Source organism: Manacus candei, unplaced genomic scaffold, assembly GCF_025592945.1.
Source record: "Manacus candei isolate 608988 ecotype Guabito, Panama unplaced genomic scaffold, ASM2559294v1 h1tg000035l, whole genome shotgun sequence".
NCBI classification, from domain to species: domain Eukaryota; kingdom Metazoa; phylum Chordata; class Aves; order Passeriformes; family Pipridae; genus Manacus; species Manacus candei.
The window spans coordinates 10179811-10200786 of NW_026138083.1; the positions used below are offsets into that span (position 1 = coordinate 10179811).

A 20976-nucleotide genomic window follows, 5' to 3' on the forward strand; every position below is an offset into this window, starting at 1 on the left:
AATGCAAAACACTTTAATTGCTAATAGACAAAATAAATTATGCAATAATTGTCTTTGGTGGCAAAGGCTTTTTTCAGGCAGATTTGAAAGAGAATTAAAAACAAAGTCTGGCTAGGTTATGCTTGGTTATTTGAAGTGGTTATGTATTGTTTGATTTTATCCTTTTCTTCCTTTTCCTGGAATTTCATAAAAGCGTGTATCAAGAAGTACTTGCAATTTCATAAAATCATAGAATCAAGGAATAGGTTGTGTTGGAAAGGACTTTTTAAAGGTCATCTAGTCCAAACCCCAGATTTCTTTGAATCAAAGGGATTGATTGATTGTCTAATACAAGCTTCAAAATATCAAGAAGAATATTGGGTAATACTTTGGTTATAAAGGAAGTGACCCATTTGGTGATTTTAACAATTTACAGCCTTTGCTCAGTATGTGTGAAATTTGGGGGTAATTTGCAGTTTTAGAGCAGTATTTAGACAAGAAGGCAAGTCTACTGCCAGCTAGTGAAAACTCAAAGCATTCTCTTTTTATAACACACTGTGGATAGATATTTTTCATAGTGTTGCTGCGATTGGAAAGAATTAGGAAGAATATCAGATACAATTTAACAAAAATGCTTCAATGTAAGTGGGGGGTTAAAGTGATTTCCAAAAGAAAGTTTCAGATTGAATGTGGAGAGGATGTATAGTTTAGCTTGTAATCAAAGTATTCAACATATTCTAAGGAAAACTTTGCTTTCTGTGTGATGTCCAAGCAAAGCAGTTAAATTTGTATGTCTTGCTTCACATTAAAAAAAAATGTATTTTTCTTCCTCTCTGCTACTCTGGTTATTTAAGTTCTGCAGACTTGGGAGGCTGTTCCATCTTACTTCCCTGCATGGATGGTACTTTAAAAGCTGAAATATTGATTGCAATTGGAGACTGGGGTCCCCAGTAGAGCACAACTAACATATTTAATGATGGTAATCTCTTCATTCTAACAGGAGCTGAATTGTAATTGTAGCAAGTAGTATTACAGTTTCTGAGAGGTTATCTTAACAGGATTTATTATTTTTTAGAGCTAGTTGCCTTCACATAACCTGATTTTACTGAAGAAATGGCAAAAAATATGCTTTACAAATAAGAGGTGTATGCTGTTTTTTCACAGAATTTGCTCTAAAAGACTGAACAGAGTCAAGTAAAAAAACCTTTTTAGAAGGAAACAACTAATAAAGCTCACTTTAGATATGCTTGTTCAAATTATTTTTATCTTACCTTTTCTACTTACTGGTGAGATTACTTTATAAATTACAGTTACATAAAAGTTTGTCTTTTTTAAGTTATACCAGCTTCAGGGAGATGTGGTCACAGGGAGGTAACACAAGGAAATGTAACACCCTGTTTTTCTCCCAACAGAAACTTTTGAAGATTTTGAAGCAAGAGTCATTGAGGTAAGCATTGCAGATCTTTTCAAGGACTTTAAAGAATTATCAATATTTTATATTGACCTTGCAATTATTTAACAATTCTTTGTTAAGTCAGTGTTATAGCAGTAGGATTTAGTCTGGTATCCTGTTTCAGCTGCATTACATACTCTTGTCATTCTGTCCACTGGGGCCTTGTTTTCTCTGTTGAGCAAATAATAGCTTATTCAGAGGTAATTTTGTGTAACTGTAAAATGGCAAATGCCTGCAGATACAGTTTTCACATTAAAATTATTCGCATACAGCTACAGTAGGGAAACTAGTAAAGTGATTGGGTTATTTTTCAGACAAAACTACAATTAGGAAGTTGTATAACTCTGCTAGTTAAATTAAATGAATTCCTAAGGCCTTTTTGTCAAGGATCAGTTAGTCTAACTCCCGGTTTTTCACAGGACAAGGTAAAACTAAACCATTCACTAAGAGCATCGTCCAGATGCTCCTTGAGCTCTGGCAGGCTTGGTGCCATGACCACTTCTGTGGGAAGCCTGTTCCAGTGACTGAATACACTCTCAATGAAGAACCTTTTCCTAACATATCACTGGCAAACTTATTTGATGTACATTTAATGATCCTGCATCCAAATCATTTATAAAAACATTAAAGAGTGCTGGCCCTAAAATTGAGCCTGCTAGTGACTGATTGCCAGCCTGATGTAACCCCATTTACTGTAACCTTCTGTTGTTTACTTACCTACAGGTGAAATTGCCTATTAGATTTATGTTCCTTTAAGGATTATTATCAAAACCTTCATTTGTAATTAATATTTACCTACTTTATTATTGAAAAACTAGACTAGTCTAGCTGCTGCTTTGTAAAGGAGGCTTCTGTCCTTTCTGACCATGATCTGAGAGCGAAGGTATCAACATGAATCAGTACCCATTCTGACAGATCAGGTCTCTTTGTTTAATATGAATGTTAACACCCTTTTATCACTATAAAATAAAGTGACTGTCCATTGACTTGTGCAGTTTTAAGTGAGTAGAGATGACTATCACGTTACTACAGCTTTACTACCAAACAGTTCTGCAAAACATTGCCTGTATAACTCTTAACTGTTACACATGTGTCCAGATGAGGTACTTGCTTTAAAACATCTTTGTTTGAGTTTCTTTTAGTTTCACTCAGAGCTGAGATAACCGTCTTGTGTTCCACCACCAAGTTCACTAGTCATGTCCTTTTTGGAAGGGATCACATTCTGTCTGTCCACTACCATGCACTGTCATATACTGTTGGAACAGCAGATTTTCCTTCAATCCTTTTTAAATCATTTATGTGACAAAACTAAGAAGAAATAACATGTTCCTAATTATTGAATGCACTTATTCTGTGTCAAGAGTTTGCATTGTGGAAATATTAAAATCTCATATTCAGATTTTCATCTCTTTGAAACAACTTTCTTATTCACTGCACACCTCTAAGCAAACACTGATTTTTCTCTCCAGAACTTATGTCTGATTGCATTTTTCTTGGAACGTGGTCAAACAACTCCCTATTTGAGACAGAAAAAAGTGAACCTGTCTCTTGACAACAAAATTAGAGCTGCTGCCTAAAGATCTGTGAAATCGAGTGTTTACTTGGTTTGGAGAGAAAGTAAAAGGTTGCCATTTAAATGGAATTGTTGTCAAAGAGGGAGTGAGATGTCCCAGCCCAGAACAGGACCAAATGTATAAAGCAGAGTCCTTCTATCTGCCAGTTTTTCAGGGTTCATTGCAACACAGGGCTGTGTAGGTTTAGGAGCAGGATGCAAGATTTGCAAGATACAGATCAATATATAGTTTCCATCACTGTCTCTTTTGAAAAAAACCCCAGATACTCCACGTTAGGGAAATAAATAGTGTCCTTTAATAATAATACTCTTACATGTTGCCTTATTTAGAGGCTTAGGACAAAGGGTGGAACCAGAAGTTCTGAATATCAGCTGTGAACCAAATCTCTCATGGTTTTTGGTTTTAGATCTCCATTCCTTTTCATTGTTCATGCCATCTGTCTTTGGAATGATGCTCAACTGCCTTTTGTTTTGTCATTCCTTGGTGATGTACTTTCCATGAAGAAATGTTTTATCCAGAAATTATTTTTGGCAAGATTTGAGAATATTAATGTTATATTTGATGTGATAATAGGAGTCTATCAATTGTCTTAATTGAAATATATGTGGACAGAGTAGGTAAGATTTTACCAGACTTAAAGTAGCTTTTAAATGGCCTTGAGTAAGTAATAAATACTGCGTACAGGGTGCAAGAGTAAGAACAAAATTAATATAACTGAGAGCAGCATTCATTTCTTTTAAAGTGTGTGCAAGCATAACCTATTGGAAAGGGAGTTACACTGTCTGTTCAACTGAGAGGGATTATGAGAAACAGTTCCTTAAACAAAATAACCTGATTTACAACAGCTCCTTGTCTGAAAGTTAAAAGAATAATCAGGCAAGTCAGAAGTTGATCTGACTGGCAGCTTTACTCCAGAAAAGCATCTGAGGCTTCTCTCCTGTCCTGATAAATGTGCAAATGGGTTTCCTTGTCCTTGATTATCTTTCTGCATTTTGCTGAGATAACCATCAGTTGGGATTCCATCCAGTGGCTTGAGTGTTTTCTGGATTAATCCAAGCAACAGTCTTTGCTTGTTGCACTGGGTTTTAGTATCTTCAGAGATATGGAAAACAGTGATGCTGTATTGTAATCTCAGCTTGGGTAATTAGAAGTCATGAGTTTTGTTTTTTTTTTTAAATCCTGCAGAAGGGAAAAGTATAAGCTGTTTTACATGTCTACTGTAAAAAGGATAAAAAGCAACGGGTATAAATAACAAGCAAGGGAAATTTAGATGTAAAGCATGAGATGCGAATGGTAATTTGAATACTGGAACGGATTGGGATGTCTGTCATTGGAGCTTTTTAAAAACAAGTTAGATAATCTGTCAGGAGGGGTGGGGAGACAAAATCTGTAACCTATTAACCACTTAGATCTAAGTGGGGTTTTGGAGTGGACTGGGCACTGTGGGCTTTGACTTACATAGCAAAGACCTTTTGGATCACATGGCCTTTAGCCATATCTGTGTTGGAAGGCAGTTTGTAGGAAGTGAATTGCATGGGCACTGTACATGAAAGAAGTGATTTTTCTTGCTGAGCCCTGCAGTTGGCAGTGCTTTCTGTTAATTGAAAGGGCACAGTGAAGAAAAGTGGCTGTTGTTTTGTTACTGTGACATGTCACAACTGGCTGTCAGTTTGGATACTTGAGTTGCCATTCTGTGCTGTCATAATTATGTGCAAACAGCAGAGTAAGTTGCTATGCAATGTTTCCATGTGCTGTAGAAGTCTGTTTCAATGCTTTATTATATTTGAATAATTAAAAAGCTTTTAGAAGCAGGCTGGGGGTCTACTCTTATATGAGATTGCCATAGATTTGAACTGGGGAAGAGGACTGGTTTTGCAGAAAAATAGCAGCAGCAGCAGCAATAACTTCTATATTCAAAGCCAGCAGTGAGCCCAAGTTAATTGAGTCATATAATTTTCTGATAACAAGTATGAGTTTTGAAATAAATAGACCTTTTTTTAGCATTCTTGTTTTAAATAGATGACAGACATGCTGCTATTTCTGTATGTGTTTTCCATTATCTTTATATTCACAGTAGTACAGGAGATAAAAATAATGTTTGCTGGGAAACTATACTTCACAGCAAGAAATTAAAAGCCATTTTTAAAGGTCTGACTTATGAACAAAGATACAACAGGCCCTTTCTGTTGTGTTTATGGTACTGAAAAGCCTGTGCTCCCTTGCTAAAAGAAAGAAATTGCTTATTAAAGTGTTTTCTTATAACGTAGAAATAGAAGGGATATAATTTGATTTTCCCCTGCCTGTAGAATAGGTTATAGGCAAGTTCAAATTTTCATGTACACTAGAACTAAAGTTGTCACAGAGCAAAAGCAAGCTTGAGTGAGTGTTAAGGGACAGCAGTAGGTACTGAAGATTGGTTTTGTTTCTGGCTTTCCTATAGACTATTGCATTACTTAGTGTAGGTGACCTGTCTTACCTGTTTCTTACTTTCCTTGCCAGCCTGGAGGCACATTTCCTGTTTTGCTCATATATTTCACATAAGAAAAATCTCTTTGAACAGAACTGGTAGTAGTACTTAAGTGGTGTCTAACATAGTGTAACCATGTGGAAATTAAAATTTACAGGTGTAGTTGACATATGCCATTCTTATTTTCACTGGAAAGCTTCATTTCATGTGTCATCCACCCTCAGATGAATTTTTCTTTTATTTTTCTTCAGAATGAACATGGTAACATAGCAAAAAAAGTAGCCTACATGATATCCTGTGCTATGATAGTAATTGCCTTGTAGTGCAATCAAAATCAGAAAGTGCAACTTAATGATCAGTAAGGCCTGAAGGCAGAGAACATGAGGTTTGTGGCCCTTTGAATCTTTCATGAAGGGGAGCTTTCTTGGGGAGAAGATGAAGTTATAAATAATGCCCTTTGCAAAAGACAGATGCTGGAGGGGGTTTTGTCCAACACTGAAATTGCCTGCTACCACTTGTGAAAGTTGTGCCTTTTGTCTCCTGTTTCCTTCCCAAGAGGACCCACATTATCTCAAGTCTTTCGCTTGCAGCATATCTATAGAAGCTGTTCCTGTTATCCTTGATATCCCTGGCCAGATTTAACTCTAACTTGACCTTGGCTTCTTTAACCTTTCCTAGCTTCCTGTACAAGTTCCCTGAATTTCTCCCAGGCCACCTGTCCTTGTTTCCACCTGCTGAAACCTTTTTTTTACTCTGAGTTAGCTCAGCAGCTCCTGACATTTTTGCTGAATTTCCTCCTCCTCGGGATGCATTACTCCTGAGCTTGGAGTAGATGATCCTTGAAATTCAGCCAGCATTCTTGAGCCCCTCTGCTCTGCAGGGCTCTGTCCCTGGGGACTCTACCAAGCAGGTCCTTGAAGAGTCTGCCCTCCTGAAGTCCAGGGCAATGAGTTGCTGTGTGCCCTCCTCACTGCCCTGAGGATCTCCAACTCCACCATCTCCTGGTCCTGGCATCCAAGGCTGCCTTGGATCACTACATTCCACGCTAGCACCTTCCTGTTGGTGAGCAGAGGGTCCAGCATGGCACCTCTTGTTGGCTCATCTTGGTAAACTTGCTACTTGTGACAAAAAGAATATTCTTAATAGCACAGCCTGAAACCCTTGTTTCTTTTTGTAAGTCGTTGGAAATTGTTTTCTAGCTGTTGTTTTTGCGAAGGGTGCAATAAAAAAGGCTTGTGAAAAGGAAATGCTGCATGAAATTATAGTGTTTCAGATCTGTTGTTTGACATATTTAACTGAAAAATTAGATGGTATACAGGATAGTGTCTGAGTAACAATTTACTTCTAATGAGATGTTGCCTCAAATGTTCTTTTGGGGGATTTGCAGGCTCTAGATTTTGCTTTTAGAACTACGGGGAAGTTTTCTGTTCTCTGGATGATACTGACAGTGTCTTTAGACTGACAATAAAAATTTCAGACAGTTTTTAAGATAGTGCCTGAAGCAACCTGTCACAGGAAAGAATGAGAGGTTGGAGCTGTGCACTAGAATTTAGTTCTGATACTCTTGGAGTTCTCAAAGATTTTGGCCTGCCTTAACAGTAGAGTTTAGGAATGCTACCTTCAACTGGTTCTGTTGATTAAATGGTTAATTATTTTTTTGTCTCTTTTACCTGTCAGCCTGTATGGAAGAAATAACTGTTTGGAACACTCAGAGACTTTCACTTGCCAGCAAGACTAGTTCTGCCCACCAGCTTGTGCAATTTCTGATTTTTAGGTATGGTAGGTTAACATTACAACTGGAAAATGTTCTGCCACAGTGGTACAGATCTGCTCTGCCCTTGATGTAGGGGAGAGAAGGCTGACATGATCTGAGTAACTGGTTTCTCAAATCTTTTAGCTGTATCCCTGAGCCTCTCCAGGCTCCCTTGCATGGAAGTGCTTTTCTTTCACCACTATATCCTGCTCTCATTTTATCTCATCTCACCTTGTACCTTACAGAAGTATTGGGACCAGAGGTTCTTATGCCATGAGGGGATTCAGCCTATGCAGGCACTCTTCTCTGCATAACAGCAGCAAAAGCATAGCAGTGTCAAGAATGTGGCCTTAGAGGTAGCAGGTTCTTAAAACTCATGACTAGAATATGATTTCTAGAAAGGAGGGCTTTCCAAGGACAATGAGGTTGGCCAGTTATTCATTCTGCTTTTACAAGAACAAAACCTCCAGGGAAGTGTTGGATTTTTACCCTTTCTCTAACAGAGTGCAACAGCTGAAATCACAATAACATTTAGCAGCTTGTCTTTGGCTGTGACTTATTTCCACACTGTCATTTGTCCTCTTAATAAATATTTGAGGTGGTTTTAGTTTGGTTTTGAAAGGTGATGTTCTTCCCTCAGTTCTCAAAAGAAAACTGAATTTGCAGTATCATCACTGGATAACGGATACAAAGAGACAGTTAATTTGAGGTACATTTTGTTTAAGGTTGAGCATGTGTTGCATCTTTTTTCAAATTTCAAAAGTTGGCTTTAAATATAGCTTGAGTGGCAATCTAGTAAATAGGGGTAATTGTGTCTTAGTTTCAGTCACTTTTCCGAGGTCGTGTTGTTTTAAAAGTGGCACATTGTTCATTTTGCATTAATTAATTCCAGTGCAGTTTAATGATAGGCTGTAGCAGGATGCTTTATTTCCCAAGACAGAAATGAAGCATTGCTGAGCACGCTCCAGAAGAGCACTACTTCTTTTTATATAAGGAGGCATGGGACTGTGTTGTTCCAGCAGTTGTGACTGCCTGTGTACATTATCAAGCTTGAAAGGCCTTCACAGCACTCCAGGAGAGATGCAATAGCACTGATCATGACGGGTGGCTGAACACATTTTCCTACAGAGCTGCTCAGAAACAGCTGACAAGTGCAGTGTTAGGAAGGCTCCTGGAGAAGCTCATTGCATGTGTCTTTATTGCCACATTCTGGAAAGGGAGAAGAATAATCCATGAAGAGGTTTCTACAAACATCGTGTCCTTTATTTTTGACAGTATGCATGCCAACTCTGTTTTTGTACAACTGCTTATTCAGATTGGCAATGGAAGATAAAAGTATGTGCAAAGCAAAAATAGTATGCTCTTGATGCTCCTGGAGACATCACTCTGCTCTACTCCCTTTTCTTTCATCATTATTTTGCATTTTCTGTAAATAGCCTTTTTCCACAGGCACTTTCATCTTATGGGGCTTGGTTTTTCAGCTTGTTCTTGTAAGCAGTAAGATTGAAGAAAGAAAAATAGCTTGGAATAAGCAATTAGCAAAGCTGATATTTCTTCAAAGTGCTCTGTAGAATGTGTGCGCACCTTGAATTAAACAGTATCTTTATTTTAAGGAAAGCAAGGTGGAAATTTTCTGAAGTACCCATTCCTAATCCGTACCTAGTGAAGGCACTGGAATTTTTGGGAGGTTTGTTGGGTTTGGGTGGGTTTTTTTGTTGGGGGGGGGGGTGTTGTGAATTTTAGTAAGAATGTTAAGGCCATGACCAAGTACTTTATAATAGTTCAGTTTCAGATGTATAACACTAAACCCAGGCTAGCTTACTGAAGAATTAGATGGAGAGAAAAGGAGGGAGCACTGATATGGAAATCATATTGAGGCTTCAAGAAAGTAGAACCTGATGCATTTGACAGGAAGAGGAGAAATAATACTATGAAATAAATCCTGTGTTTTGACTGGTAATTCTGAGATATTAACACAGTCAAGCATATCCAGTATGTTATTTTATATGTATCTATTTTTATAAATACTATATATTATATTTTTATAATTTGTGTGTAGTTCTTATATTACATACTGTATATAAACTCTATGTCTATATTTAAATAAACATACAGTTTAATATATAAACAAAACCAAGGAAACTAGAACAGATGGACAAAACATCTGAGATTGTTGTCCCAAAATCAGGTTCTTTCACCGGGTGTGCAAGAAGCACACACAGAGTTGAGCTATTTGATTTATTTATGCCTCTGTTCCAAATTGAGTGCTAGAGGGTAAAGCTGGCACACCAAAGGCCAAAAATACAAGCATATTTATACAGTTTGATTATTTACAGTTCTCTATGATGAATCTACATCAATACTTAGCTTAGCTGCTATTTGCTTAGCTGTCTCTTACCTGAATTTAAAGGTACAGCACATTTTAAATTCACTGCACATGTTCAGAGAATAGAGATCTTCACTTGGAGGCAGCTTCAGCTTCAGAGGTGTGGGTTTTCACATTAAAATGATCTGAGTTTACCAGAGGACAAAGTTTGGAAACATTTCTAAACCCTGACAGTCCAAAGCTGGTTTGGGTTGACATGTAACCAGTCTCTTCCCTTCTATATCACCATTTTAGTTACCTTTTATCACATTCTGCATTCTTTAGGTCAAGTTACTCTACTTTTTCACCGAACGTGCTCTCGCTCCCACTTGTACATCTGTCTTTTTTCTACGTCAAGGGGATATATTAGAGCATATAAGGTGGGAGACTATAAAGCAGTGACTTGCTTATAGAATCGTAGAATATGCTGAATTGGAAGGGACCATCAGGAACATTGAATCTGACTTCTGACCCTGCACAGGACACCTCAAGAATCACACCGTGTGCCTGAGAGCATTGTCCAGATGCTTCTTAAACTCTGGCAGATTTTGTGCCATGAGCACTTCCCTGGGGAGCCTCTTCCAGTGCTAAACCACCCTCTGGGGGAAAGACCTTTTCCTGATATCCAATCTAAACCACCCCTGACTCAGCTTCATGCCATTTCCTCAAGTCCTGTCACTTGGTCCTGTCCAGAGTGAAGAACCTGTCCCTCCACTTCCCTTCATGAAGATGTTGAAGACTGCAATGAGGTCTCCCCTCAGTCTCCTCCAGGCTGAACAGACCAAGTGACCTCAGCTACTCCTCACATGGCTTCCCTTCAAGGCCCTTCACTATCCTCATGGCCCTCCTTTGGACACTCTCTAATAGCTTAATGTCTTTTTTATATTGTGGCACCCAAAACTGCACTCAATATTCAAGGTGAGGCCACCTCAGTGCAGAGCAGAGTGGGACAATCCCCTCCCTTGACCAGCTGGCGATTCTTTGCCTAATGCTCCCCAGGACATGGTTGGCCCTCCTGGCTGCCAGGGCGCTGCTGACTCATATTCAACTTGCCAGGTCCCTTCCTGCAGCTGCTCTCCAGCATCTCATTCCCCAGTCTGTACACACAACCAGGGTTGCCCCGTCCCAGCTGCAGAATCCAGCACTTGCCCTTGTTAAAGTTCATATGGTTGGTGACTGCCCAGCCCTCTGATTTGTCAAGGTCTCTGCAGGACCTCTCTGCCCTCGAGGGAGTCGACAGCTCCTCCCAATTCAGTCAGTGTCGTCAGCAAACTTATTTAGTATTATCATCACACAGGGGAGTCTGTAGCAGAGTCAGAAGTCTGCTGTCTCCCCAGTTGTAGCTGTGTCCCCCACTCCAAACAAAAGAGCTTTCCTGCATCGCTGCTTGAATTTCTTGCAGAGTTTCTGTAAACATTTTTAGTTCCAGGAATGAAATAATATTTTTTTCTTCCCCTCTCTTAAATAAAGTCTTCTTTTCAGCAGCTGTCATCTCAGTAATGAGACTGCCTTCTGCAGTCTGCAAGTAGATTTCAATCCCAAGTTTTAGTTCATGTAAAGCAACAACAGACCTCGAGTAATTACTAAGAGTGCTTCTAAAATATGTTAAAATATGAGGGGGGCAGTTAGATGTTAGTGTCACTTTCCATTTTTTTCCCCATTTTTTTTTATCATGCTTGAAATCACACATAAAACTAGCAGCATTAGAGCATTATCTGTTGTGCAGCTAAACACAACAGAGGGGATACTTTAATGAAACTGCACTGAGGTAACTTTGAGTATGGCTTTTTTGGCAACCTTTCTGTATTTAACACTTTGAAGCCAGTGTCCCACTGCACATGACACCCATTCACTAAAGCATATAGATATTTATTACAGACCTCTAATACCTTTTTTTTGTAAACTTGACTCTCTTTAAAAAAAAACCCAAACCCAAAACATTTGGACCGTGCAATAACAGGATGCTTTGTGTTGTTTTTTCTTCAGGTGAAAAATGTATTTTGTATGAAGGCAAAGGAAGGCAGAAGAAGATCAATACGTGCCTTAGTGGCTATTGGAAATGGTAAAGGGGCTACAGGTATGTGTGTTTACTGTATGAAAAGATACCAGATCTGTCAGTTTGTAATAGCACTTCAGGAGGCATGGTGATTTAAAGGGACTTTTATACTTTAAAAAAAATTACCCTTTTTTCTACTGGACAGTATTGAAATACCTCTAAGAATTTTGAGTTTCATCTATAAAAGTAAGCTTTATAATCAGATTATCCACTTCGTTTTGTATTAAAAAAAAAAGAAATAGAATACTTGGGGCCCTTTGAGTCAGGTCTCATGGTAAACCTTAGTGCTCTGCAGCTGACCCATTTGTAGACTTTCTCCATTATGGCTCTTCATAATGGTCTCTTCAACAGGCAATTTGAAATCTAGCCATAGAAATGCTGTCTATGGCATAAAGTAAATAGGACAAATGAAAAGAAACATAAGGTTATGAAAAATCTTGTAGTATGAGCTGTGAAAAGGGACCCTTTTCCTTTCCTTTCTCAGCAAAGACTGATGCCAGTCAGGGGCATTCAGTGTAGCTGTGATTTCCTTGTAACAGGACTCTAATTATGTATGGAGCATAGTGATGACCAAGCTGTCTCTAGAAACAGTCAAACCCTCTCAGGGCAGCATATAGCTTGCATTAACCAGCCCTGGATCCCAACATGAAGGCTGTATGCAGCCACCCTGTACAGCAGTGAGTTTCTTGCATGTTTTCAGCTCTGTTATTGAGGATATAGTGTTTATCTTTCACTCAGTTTTCAAATACCAGGAGTTAGAGATGTTATTATTGTTTTTGCAGGATAATTTTTATTTAAGAAGCACCCTTGAATGTGCTAAGTTTTTCTCCATAAGGAGATAGTTTTCATGCATTCTCTTGTGGATATAAACCAGTGTACATTAAAATTCCCTTTAGACATCAAACAGACATAGAGATAAGACAGCTGTGCAGAATTAAATGAAGAATCAGTTAAAAAAAATAGCTGTGAAGGAAATAATCCAAATAATTTAAATGATAGAGAATTCCTACCTATGTCAGGAGGCAGGAATATGGCATGTATTGTATTGGTCAGAGTACAGGAAATTGCATTTGTATTGCTGTGTGCCTCTAGTAAAGAAAATCCTGCTTTCGATATGTATGTAGAGCACCCACCTTTTGGATGTAGTCTCCTCTTATTATCAGCTGAATAGATATCTCTGATGATGGGATCTATGTGGGAGCTTTAATAAGATAGCTGTATTTCCAGTCAACCAGAGTTTTGTAGAACATCTTTTATGTGAAAGATTGAAATCCACGTGTTTCTTGAGCTGAATTTTGATTGCAACTTGGAGTGGAGGAAAATTTATATAGGGAGGAAGGTGTGGTTCTCTAGCAGAAAGATATGTTACCCTGAAAAAATTCCTTCTACCTCTTCTTTGGAAAGCTTTTTCATGAAACATGTTATTGCTGTAATCCATATGTCCTGAATGACTGAATTGAGGTTGTCAAGAGAACACATTTTTGTGATTTTCTAATGTACTGCATGACTTCACAGCATTAATAAATTGCTGTTGTGCTCTGTGTGTGTATTTAAAAGAATAGCAGAGTTTCCTTGTATTTTCTTATGGAGAAGGTAGAAAGTGATGGAGACCTCTGGGTGCGTGGTGTGTGCACAGGGAAAGCTGTCTCAAGAGGCAGCTGATAGCAGACACTACCCTTGACTGCTTCTTCCACAGTAGTCTCCAGGCTAGAGGTCATATCCTTTTTGCTTGTAGCACCACAACAGTCAGGATGGTATTTCTTTCCTAGATCTTTTCGAGCCCATTTCTGCTGTAATGTCTGCATGTATTAGTGAGTTAGTGTTGGCCAATGGGTTCAATTCCGTTGATTTTTTTTATTTTTTAAAGGTTTTTGGGTATAGGTAACCCACAGCCCCAGCTGACACAACAGAAACATCAAAGGACCAGAAAAGATAGACTTGCTCATTTGAAGTTAAATGGTTTTAATTCAGTCTACCTTGACATTGTTAGACTCTACAGAGTTTGTAAAAATGGTTGTCACATCCTCTTTTCCATTCTGTACAGTCAGTTATGTCCTGCTTTGAGCTGACTGCTGTGAAATCTCTTCAGTGCTACCACTGTTGACCTGGTAAATAGGAGTAGGTCTGAGAGTTCAGACGGAATTAGGTATCAGTTTGTAAACTGGCAGTCTATATATTCTCTGTTCTACAGGCATGTGTTTTTTTGCAATGCATGACTGTGTTAAACGTGGTTTTCACAGAATCATAGTTTTCATATTCTTTATTTCACCAACAGCAAACCAATAGTCTCCTTTGCTTCTAGGTTCTTGAAGCTACTGTTTGTACAGACATAGTTAATATATCTGCATCAGCTTCCTTTTTTTTTTTCTTCAATCCCTTCTTTCTTTTTAAACAGAAGAATGGACTTTTTTTTGTCTGAAGCAGTCACCACTATTCAATTATTTGAAACAGGTTTGGTCAAATACACAAAAATCAGTTAAGCCTTATTTGTTTTCATTTGACAACAAGCAGTTGGCATCCAGATCTGAGGCACTCATAGCTCCTAAACTGTTTGTTTCTGTGATTTTCTCTGAACCATTTTCTGAGTATGATCTGTGCAATGGAGTGGAAATTTAAATACTAAATGTGGTTGTGAAGTTCTGGGTTTTTTGTTTTTCTGCATCACCTGTTTCTCAGCAATAAAATGACACTCTCTGTCTTGCAGGTTTTGCCCTGGGGAAAGCAAGTGACAGGGCGGCTGCTTTACGGAAGGTATGTTGATTGAATATTTCTTGCCATGTCCCTAAGTGCCATGTCTACACACCTTTTAAATACCTCCAGGGATGAGAACTCAACCAGGAATGAGAACTCAACCACTTCACTGGACAGCCTGTTTCAATGCTTGATAATCCCTTCAGTGGAGAATTTTTTCCCATGTGAACCTCCCCTGGCACAACTTGAAGCAATTTCCTCTCATCCTATCACTTGCTATTTGGGAAAAGAGACTGACTGCCATCCCACTTCAGCCTCCTTTTGTGTAGTTGTACAGAGCAATATGGTCTCCCCTCAGCCTCCTTTTCTCCAGGCTAAGCACCTCCAGCTCCCTCAGCTGCTCCTCGTAAGAGCTGTGCTCCAGAGCCTTCACCAGCCCTGTTGCTCTTTGGTCACACATAGCGAAGTTGCCCTGCAATGAAATTCTGCTAATGCATCCCTTTATTTTCTTTCTATTCCTTTTGCTATGGTTATTACCTATCCCCCTCCTCAGTCACTTATTTCCAATATCTGTATAGCATACAGTCTGCTTATACTGTGAGTGTGTAGGAATTTTTCTCTCACACATGCATAATGACCTTAATAAGGCTCCCTTAGATTTCAGAATGTTACTTGTCCATCTACATTAATCTAGTTTGTTGTAACACAAGCTATGAAGTAGCAATGCTAAAATACACAAAGTTTGATGAAGTTGTTGCTATACTGAGAAATTGTTAAATCTGTTAGGAGAAAGCTGTTCTTTAAAGAGAACATTTTTATTTCCATAAAGTTTAGATGTGGCAAACCCTTCTTAAGTTTTTTTTTCTTGCATTTTATTTATCTAGTTAACTGAACAATGGTAAATTTCAAGTGCTTAGTAGAAAAAAATCAAGGAAAAAAAATGTTTTCTGGTTTTATTCCCTAGGCAAAGAATAAAGCAATAAACTGCTTACATTTTATAGAGCTTTATCAGAACCACACAAGTAAGTATTATACCTTTGATATAAGTACTGAATATACCAACAAGAACTCTTTGCAACTACTTGCAAAGCATAAAAAAATGTTAAGTAACTTTTTTTCTGATCTGATGCATTGTATTATTATTCTTCATGCATTATTTTGCTTTTGCAGCATGCTGTGTGAAATCTGAGCCCCAGGCTGCTTTAACTAGGCAGTGGTAATGTAAGAGAACAGTCATCAATCCCTATGTTAAATAGATCACTATTACCTGGAAAGAATATGTGGTTTGCTCTTTACTTCCATTCAGGTTTGAATCAACTGTTTTAGGAAGGTCCGTGCAGAAAGGTTAAGATTAAATAATAAGAGGTGGTGTTAAAATATTGAGAGGTTTATATCCCTTCTAGTCTCCTGCCTTTGCCATGAAAGATTGGGACAAACTTTTTAGCAGGGTCTGTTATGAGAGGACAAGACGTAATGGTTTTAAACTAAAGGATGATGGATTCAGACTAGATATGAGGAAGTTTTTTGGGTTTGTTTTTCTTACAAAGAGGGTGGTGAACCACTGGAACACGTTTCACAGAGAGGTGGTGGATGCCCCATCCCTGGAAACATTCAAAGTCAGGTTGGACGGGGCTCTGAACAACCTGATCCAGTTGAAGATGTCCCTGCTCATTGTAGAAGGGTTGGACTAGCTGACCTTTAAAAGGTCCTTTCCTACCCAAACAATTCCATGATTCTGTGCTTAAAATTTGGATACTTAATCTGTAATATTTCAGTCTTTTCAAAAAATAGGAGTGGGGGAAGGAGGTAGTAGCACAATTAGATCTTTTCTGACACATTTGAGTTAAGGAAGTCAGATACTGTCAGGGTATTTTTCCCTACAGTGAATTCCTGTGCTTTTCCACTTTCTATGTCGGAGAAGATGATTCCCTGTTGATTCAATCCATGTATGCTGACAAAGCCCAGCAGCCAGGGAGAAACTAGACTGGAGAGGCAGTCTGATGTTTCCTGGTAGTTTTTTGTTAATTCAGTTTAATTTAATTCAAGTCTTCTCTGGTGTCAAACGTGGTACCTGTATACCAAATATTCAGTTATATTTCAGAAAAATTTTGAAAGATAGTACCTTACAGAGTATAAGAGTATTTAACGAAGACATTGTGTAGATAAATATTGAGTATAATGGAACTTTGACTTATGAATACAAAACTCTAGTCATTTTCATGAGTCTGTTCTTGAGCATTATTATTTCACGCTAACAGATCAGAGATTCGATTCAAAGCTGGTGGTGTTTCTACCATGCTTTCCATTCTACTTAACATAGAGGTCCTCTGTGATCCACTGTGACTGCAGTGCTAGAATCCACTACGCAGAGACTGAGTCACTGAGTCAGATGTGTATAACAGCCACCTGAGTTTGGGGTTCCTTCTGAAGCAGAGAAAAGCAGGAAGACAGGAAGGGTAAATATTCTGTACAGAAAATCCAAGAATGATGATGTCTGTGGGGTTAAAAGCTGAATTATTAAAAAATCTGAGTATAAGGAAGTTCAAATTGTATCATGTGAGCTCACTTTAAAACTAAATGAGGTTCATTGGAGGCATGCAGCATATTTTTAAGTGGTTTTGTACACAATCATAACATAGTATTCACAGATATGACAACATTCATAATCTATTCCAGAAATTTACCTAGATTAACCCTTCTCTTTAAAGAAGCCAGAGGACAATAAAACCAGCTTGCCATTCACAGTTTGGAAAAATAAAGGTACTAGTTAAAACTTTTCTAGCTGGAAGAATTTAGCTGTAATGCCTTTTTTTTCTCCCCCTCCAGTTTACCATGACATTACAGTGAAATTTAAAACCACCAAAATCCACATGAAGAAGCAAAACAAAGGTAACTAAAGCTGCCTGGAAATTTTGAAGTTTTATTAATTACTGACTAGTATTTATTTGATGAAGTTAAACTTGTGCAGTGTCTAGTCTACCATGTTTTAAATATTGAAACTGATGAGTTTTTCATTAGAAATAGCTACTGTTGATGACATGGCTTTGCTACTGTAAATCAGGGTTTGCTCCTCTTACACTGGTGGGAGCTCTATTTGTGGTTTTCTTTTACAGTTCCTAAGTGTAGTTCCTAGGTGTGGAGAAGTCTAATCTAATCTAATTAGCATAGGTGTTGAATGCAAAGGCCTTCCAGAAGAACCCAGCAGGTTTTGCTTCCCACCATATGCCCTATGCGTGCTTTGGAGAACTGATAGGCTCATTTGATTATTCTTCAGTGACAATTTTTTTTTTAACTGTTGTTTCCAAGACAAGATTCAGAGGTAATTTAGTGTGCAGGGGTGGGAGTGCTTCAAATGTGAATCAGAGTGCAAGGCTGCATCTGTGTGCCTGTCCCTCCTAAGTCCACACTGGGATAACGTGGGCAGATGTCCCCCTTTAATTGCCTCAGACTTCCTGGAACCAGGACAGCATACAGCCTGCTACTTCCTCAAGACCATTACTGCTTTATTCGTCCTAAAATCAAGAATTCCCAGTGTGGAAACTAGAGGGATTATCTACCCTGAGTCATGCACTATACCAGCAGAAAGACCATCTATCTGATTGTTACACCAGCTGGCTGAGCTTGATGCTCACCAGCCAACACATGCACACAGACAGTTGTCCCTCATGCACTACAGTTGTCCCTCATGCACTCCACACTCACAAGTCCCCCCAGGTATGCGAGCACAGACCCCCTGCCCACTGGATACCCTGGCCTAGAGGGCTGGTCTAGCTTATGAAAACACAGGCACACCTCACACTCACCAGGACTGGAGAAGATACAGATCCTCAGCCACCCTCTCCAACAGCAACCACCAGGCAGACGGGCTGTGACTCATGGCCCTGCTGCAACCATGGGTTTGTATGGTGCTCTCAATTCTCACATCCTTCCCAGTCCAGGTCTCCCTGGGTTTACAGTCTTGGTGGTTGCAAAGTCCAGGCTGATCTTCCTGGAAGTGGCATCTGTAGTTTCTTGATAGCTCATCAGTTAGCAGTGGTGTGTGTTTCTTGTCACTGTCTCTTTGTATTTTTCAGATCTGTGTCTCTGTATATTTTGTTTCTGGTTTCCCTTTTTTCCCCTCAGTTCCCTAACTGACAAGGTCTGCAGTCAGATAACCTCACTAGGATAAACATTCTGACACTCTTAACATGCTCTCACCAGTTAGTGTGGCTGACCAGGTTTGGTTCTCATCACTGCCTTACCATTTGTCAGTCATGTTTGTGTCCCTGGATGTTCCTGTCACTCCACTTTGACATACCCTTACAGCTGCTAATCCATTGGAAGTAGTTGCATTAAAAATACTTTCAGTCCACTGTGGTACTCTCAGCCTTTCCTAGTATGAGAAGTGCTTTAGTCCCTTAATCATCTTCCTACCACTTTACTGGACTCTATCCAATATGTCAACATCTCTCTTGTGATGGGGAGCCCAGAACTGGACACAGTGCTCCAGGTGTGTCTCACTTGTGCTGAGTAGAGGGGAAGGATCTCCTCCCCCAACCCACTGGCAACAGTCCTAACAGCCCAGGATACCATTGGCCTTTTTTGCTGCAAGGACACGTGGCTGGCTCATGGTCAACTTGGTGGCCACCAGGAGCTCCCGAGCCCTTTTCTGCCACGCTGCTTTCCATCTGTTCAGCCCCCAGGATGTGTTGGTGCATGTGGTTCCTCCCCAGGTGCAGGGCTTTGCACTTGCTCTTGTTGAATGTCATGAAGTTCCTGTCAGCCCATTTCTCCAGCCTGTCAAGATTCCTCTGGGTGGCAGCACGAGACCTGGTGTATCTCCACTCCTCCCAGTGTTGTATCAACAGCAAACTTGCCAAGATTACACTGTGCCCCACTACTGAGATAATTTATGAAGATGCATCTAAGTGAGGCTGACTGTCCTACAGTTGTAGGAAGGAGGAAGTTGTCATCAATGCATGCCAGGTATTTCCTGTATTGCATATTCCCTTCTGTGTTGTTTCACCAGAATCTCTTGGGGTCATTGTGAAAATCAGGGCCTGTGAACACAATGCCCTTATGTCTGTAGAAGGCCTCATCCACTTGTTCTTCCTGATCAGGTGTCCTCTAGCAATCTGACATGCCCTACAATGTTGCCCGTATTGGTCTGCTTTTTAACCATAAATTTACCCATAAGCTCTCACTTGGGATTATCCATCCCCAGAGTAGAGCAGATCTCCACATATTCCAGCTGTTTTCTCACAGAAAGGGCAACTCCACCTCTTTGTATTCACAGTCTCTCCTTTTGAAAGAGGCTGTATCCCTCCACTGTAGCACTCCATTCCTTTTAGCCCTCTGCCACAACTCTCTGATTTCAACTAGACCATTAGATGCACAGCTGCACACAGATATCTCAGTTCCTCACATTTATTCTCAGTGCTGCATGCATTAGTGAACAGAGGCCCTTACTGTGCTGATTTCCCAGAAAGCACTTTTCCATAACACTACCTTGCAGACACTTCCTTGCTTAAGTGCAAATGCTGGCAGTGACCCTACTCAAAGCCCTTATGATGATTTTTGCTTTCCCTTTTGCTCACATCACTCCAAACCCTTTGTTTATCGGCGCTCTCTGTCCCACCCTCAGAGGGATGCTGATAACTCTGTCCCTTGTGTAAAGCTGTCCTTACAGATCAGCCACCCTACTGGCAAAGATACCTTTGTCCTGCTTAGCAAGGTAGATCCCATCTCTCCCAAGCACACACTGATCCTCAGCAAGGTCCAGTTGTCATAGAAAACAGAACCGTGTTGCTGGCACCACCTTCATGACTATTGTTGACCTGCGTTATCATTGCCCTCCTCCTTATACCCTTTCCCTTTCTCAGCAGAGTTGAGGAGAACACTGCCTGGGTCCCCATGCCCCAGCTATCACCCCCAGAGCTCTACAGTCACTTCTGATACTCTCCAGCTTGCTCCTGGCAGTACCATTGATGCCCTCATGGAAGTGAAGACTGAGGCAAAGAACTCATTGAGTATCTCAGTCTTCTCCATATCCCATTGTCTCCAGTTCTCCCTTCTGGCTTATCACAGGAGATAATACTTTCCTTGGCCTTTCTCATCTGGCCTTTGTACTTAACAGAATCCCTTCTTGTTATTCTTCACATCCCTTGCCAAGTCCTTTTCCATCTGTGCCTTGGCTTTCCTAAACCCTGTATTCTCCCCAGGTCACCCGTCCCTGCTTCCACTAGTCATGCGTTTCCTTCTTACTCCTCTGTTTGAGAAGCAAAACCTTGCTCACCTGTGCCATTTTCCAACCTGCCTTGCCTAATTTGGTACACACCGGGATGGAGAGCTCTTGCACTCCAAGAAAAGTGTCCTGAAATTGTTGTCAGCTCTGGTCAGCTCCTTTGTCCCTAAGGACAGTTTCCTAGGGGGTCTCATTCGCCAACTCTTTAATCATCTGGAAGGTCGCTCTTCAAAAATTCAGGATCCTGACCTTGCTCCACACCAGGCCCACACACTGAGGTGACTCAGTCCACCAAGGCATGGTCACTACAGCCCAGGCTGTCCCAGGTCTGAATCCCTCTAATCAGCTCATCCACATTGGTGAGCACCAGATCCAGTAACACCTCACCTCTGGTTGGTTTGTCCAATACCTGGGC

General features: G+C 39.9%; 1 protein-coding gene across 1 annotated transcript in view; it reads left to right on the plus strand.

Moving 5' to 3' along the window:
- MRPS5 (mitochondrial ribosomal protein S5) overlaps positions 1–20976 on the plus strand; it is a 43437-nt gene that overhangs the window by 17842 nt on the left and 4619 nt on the right. The window contains exons 5-9 of the mRNA XM_051793116.1: positions 1392–1426; positions 11578–11668; positions 14352–14398; positions 15303–15360; positions 17165–17227. Of these exons, the coding sequence (XP_051649076.1) occupies positions 1392–1426; positions 11578–11668; positions 14352–14398; positions 15303–15360; positions 17165–17227 (294 nt within the window). The remainder of the gene's footprint in view (positions 1–1391; positions 1427–11577; positions 11669–14351; positions 14399–15302; positions 15361–17164; positions 17228–20976) is intronic.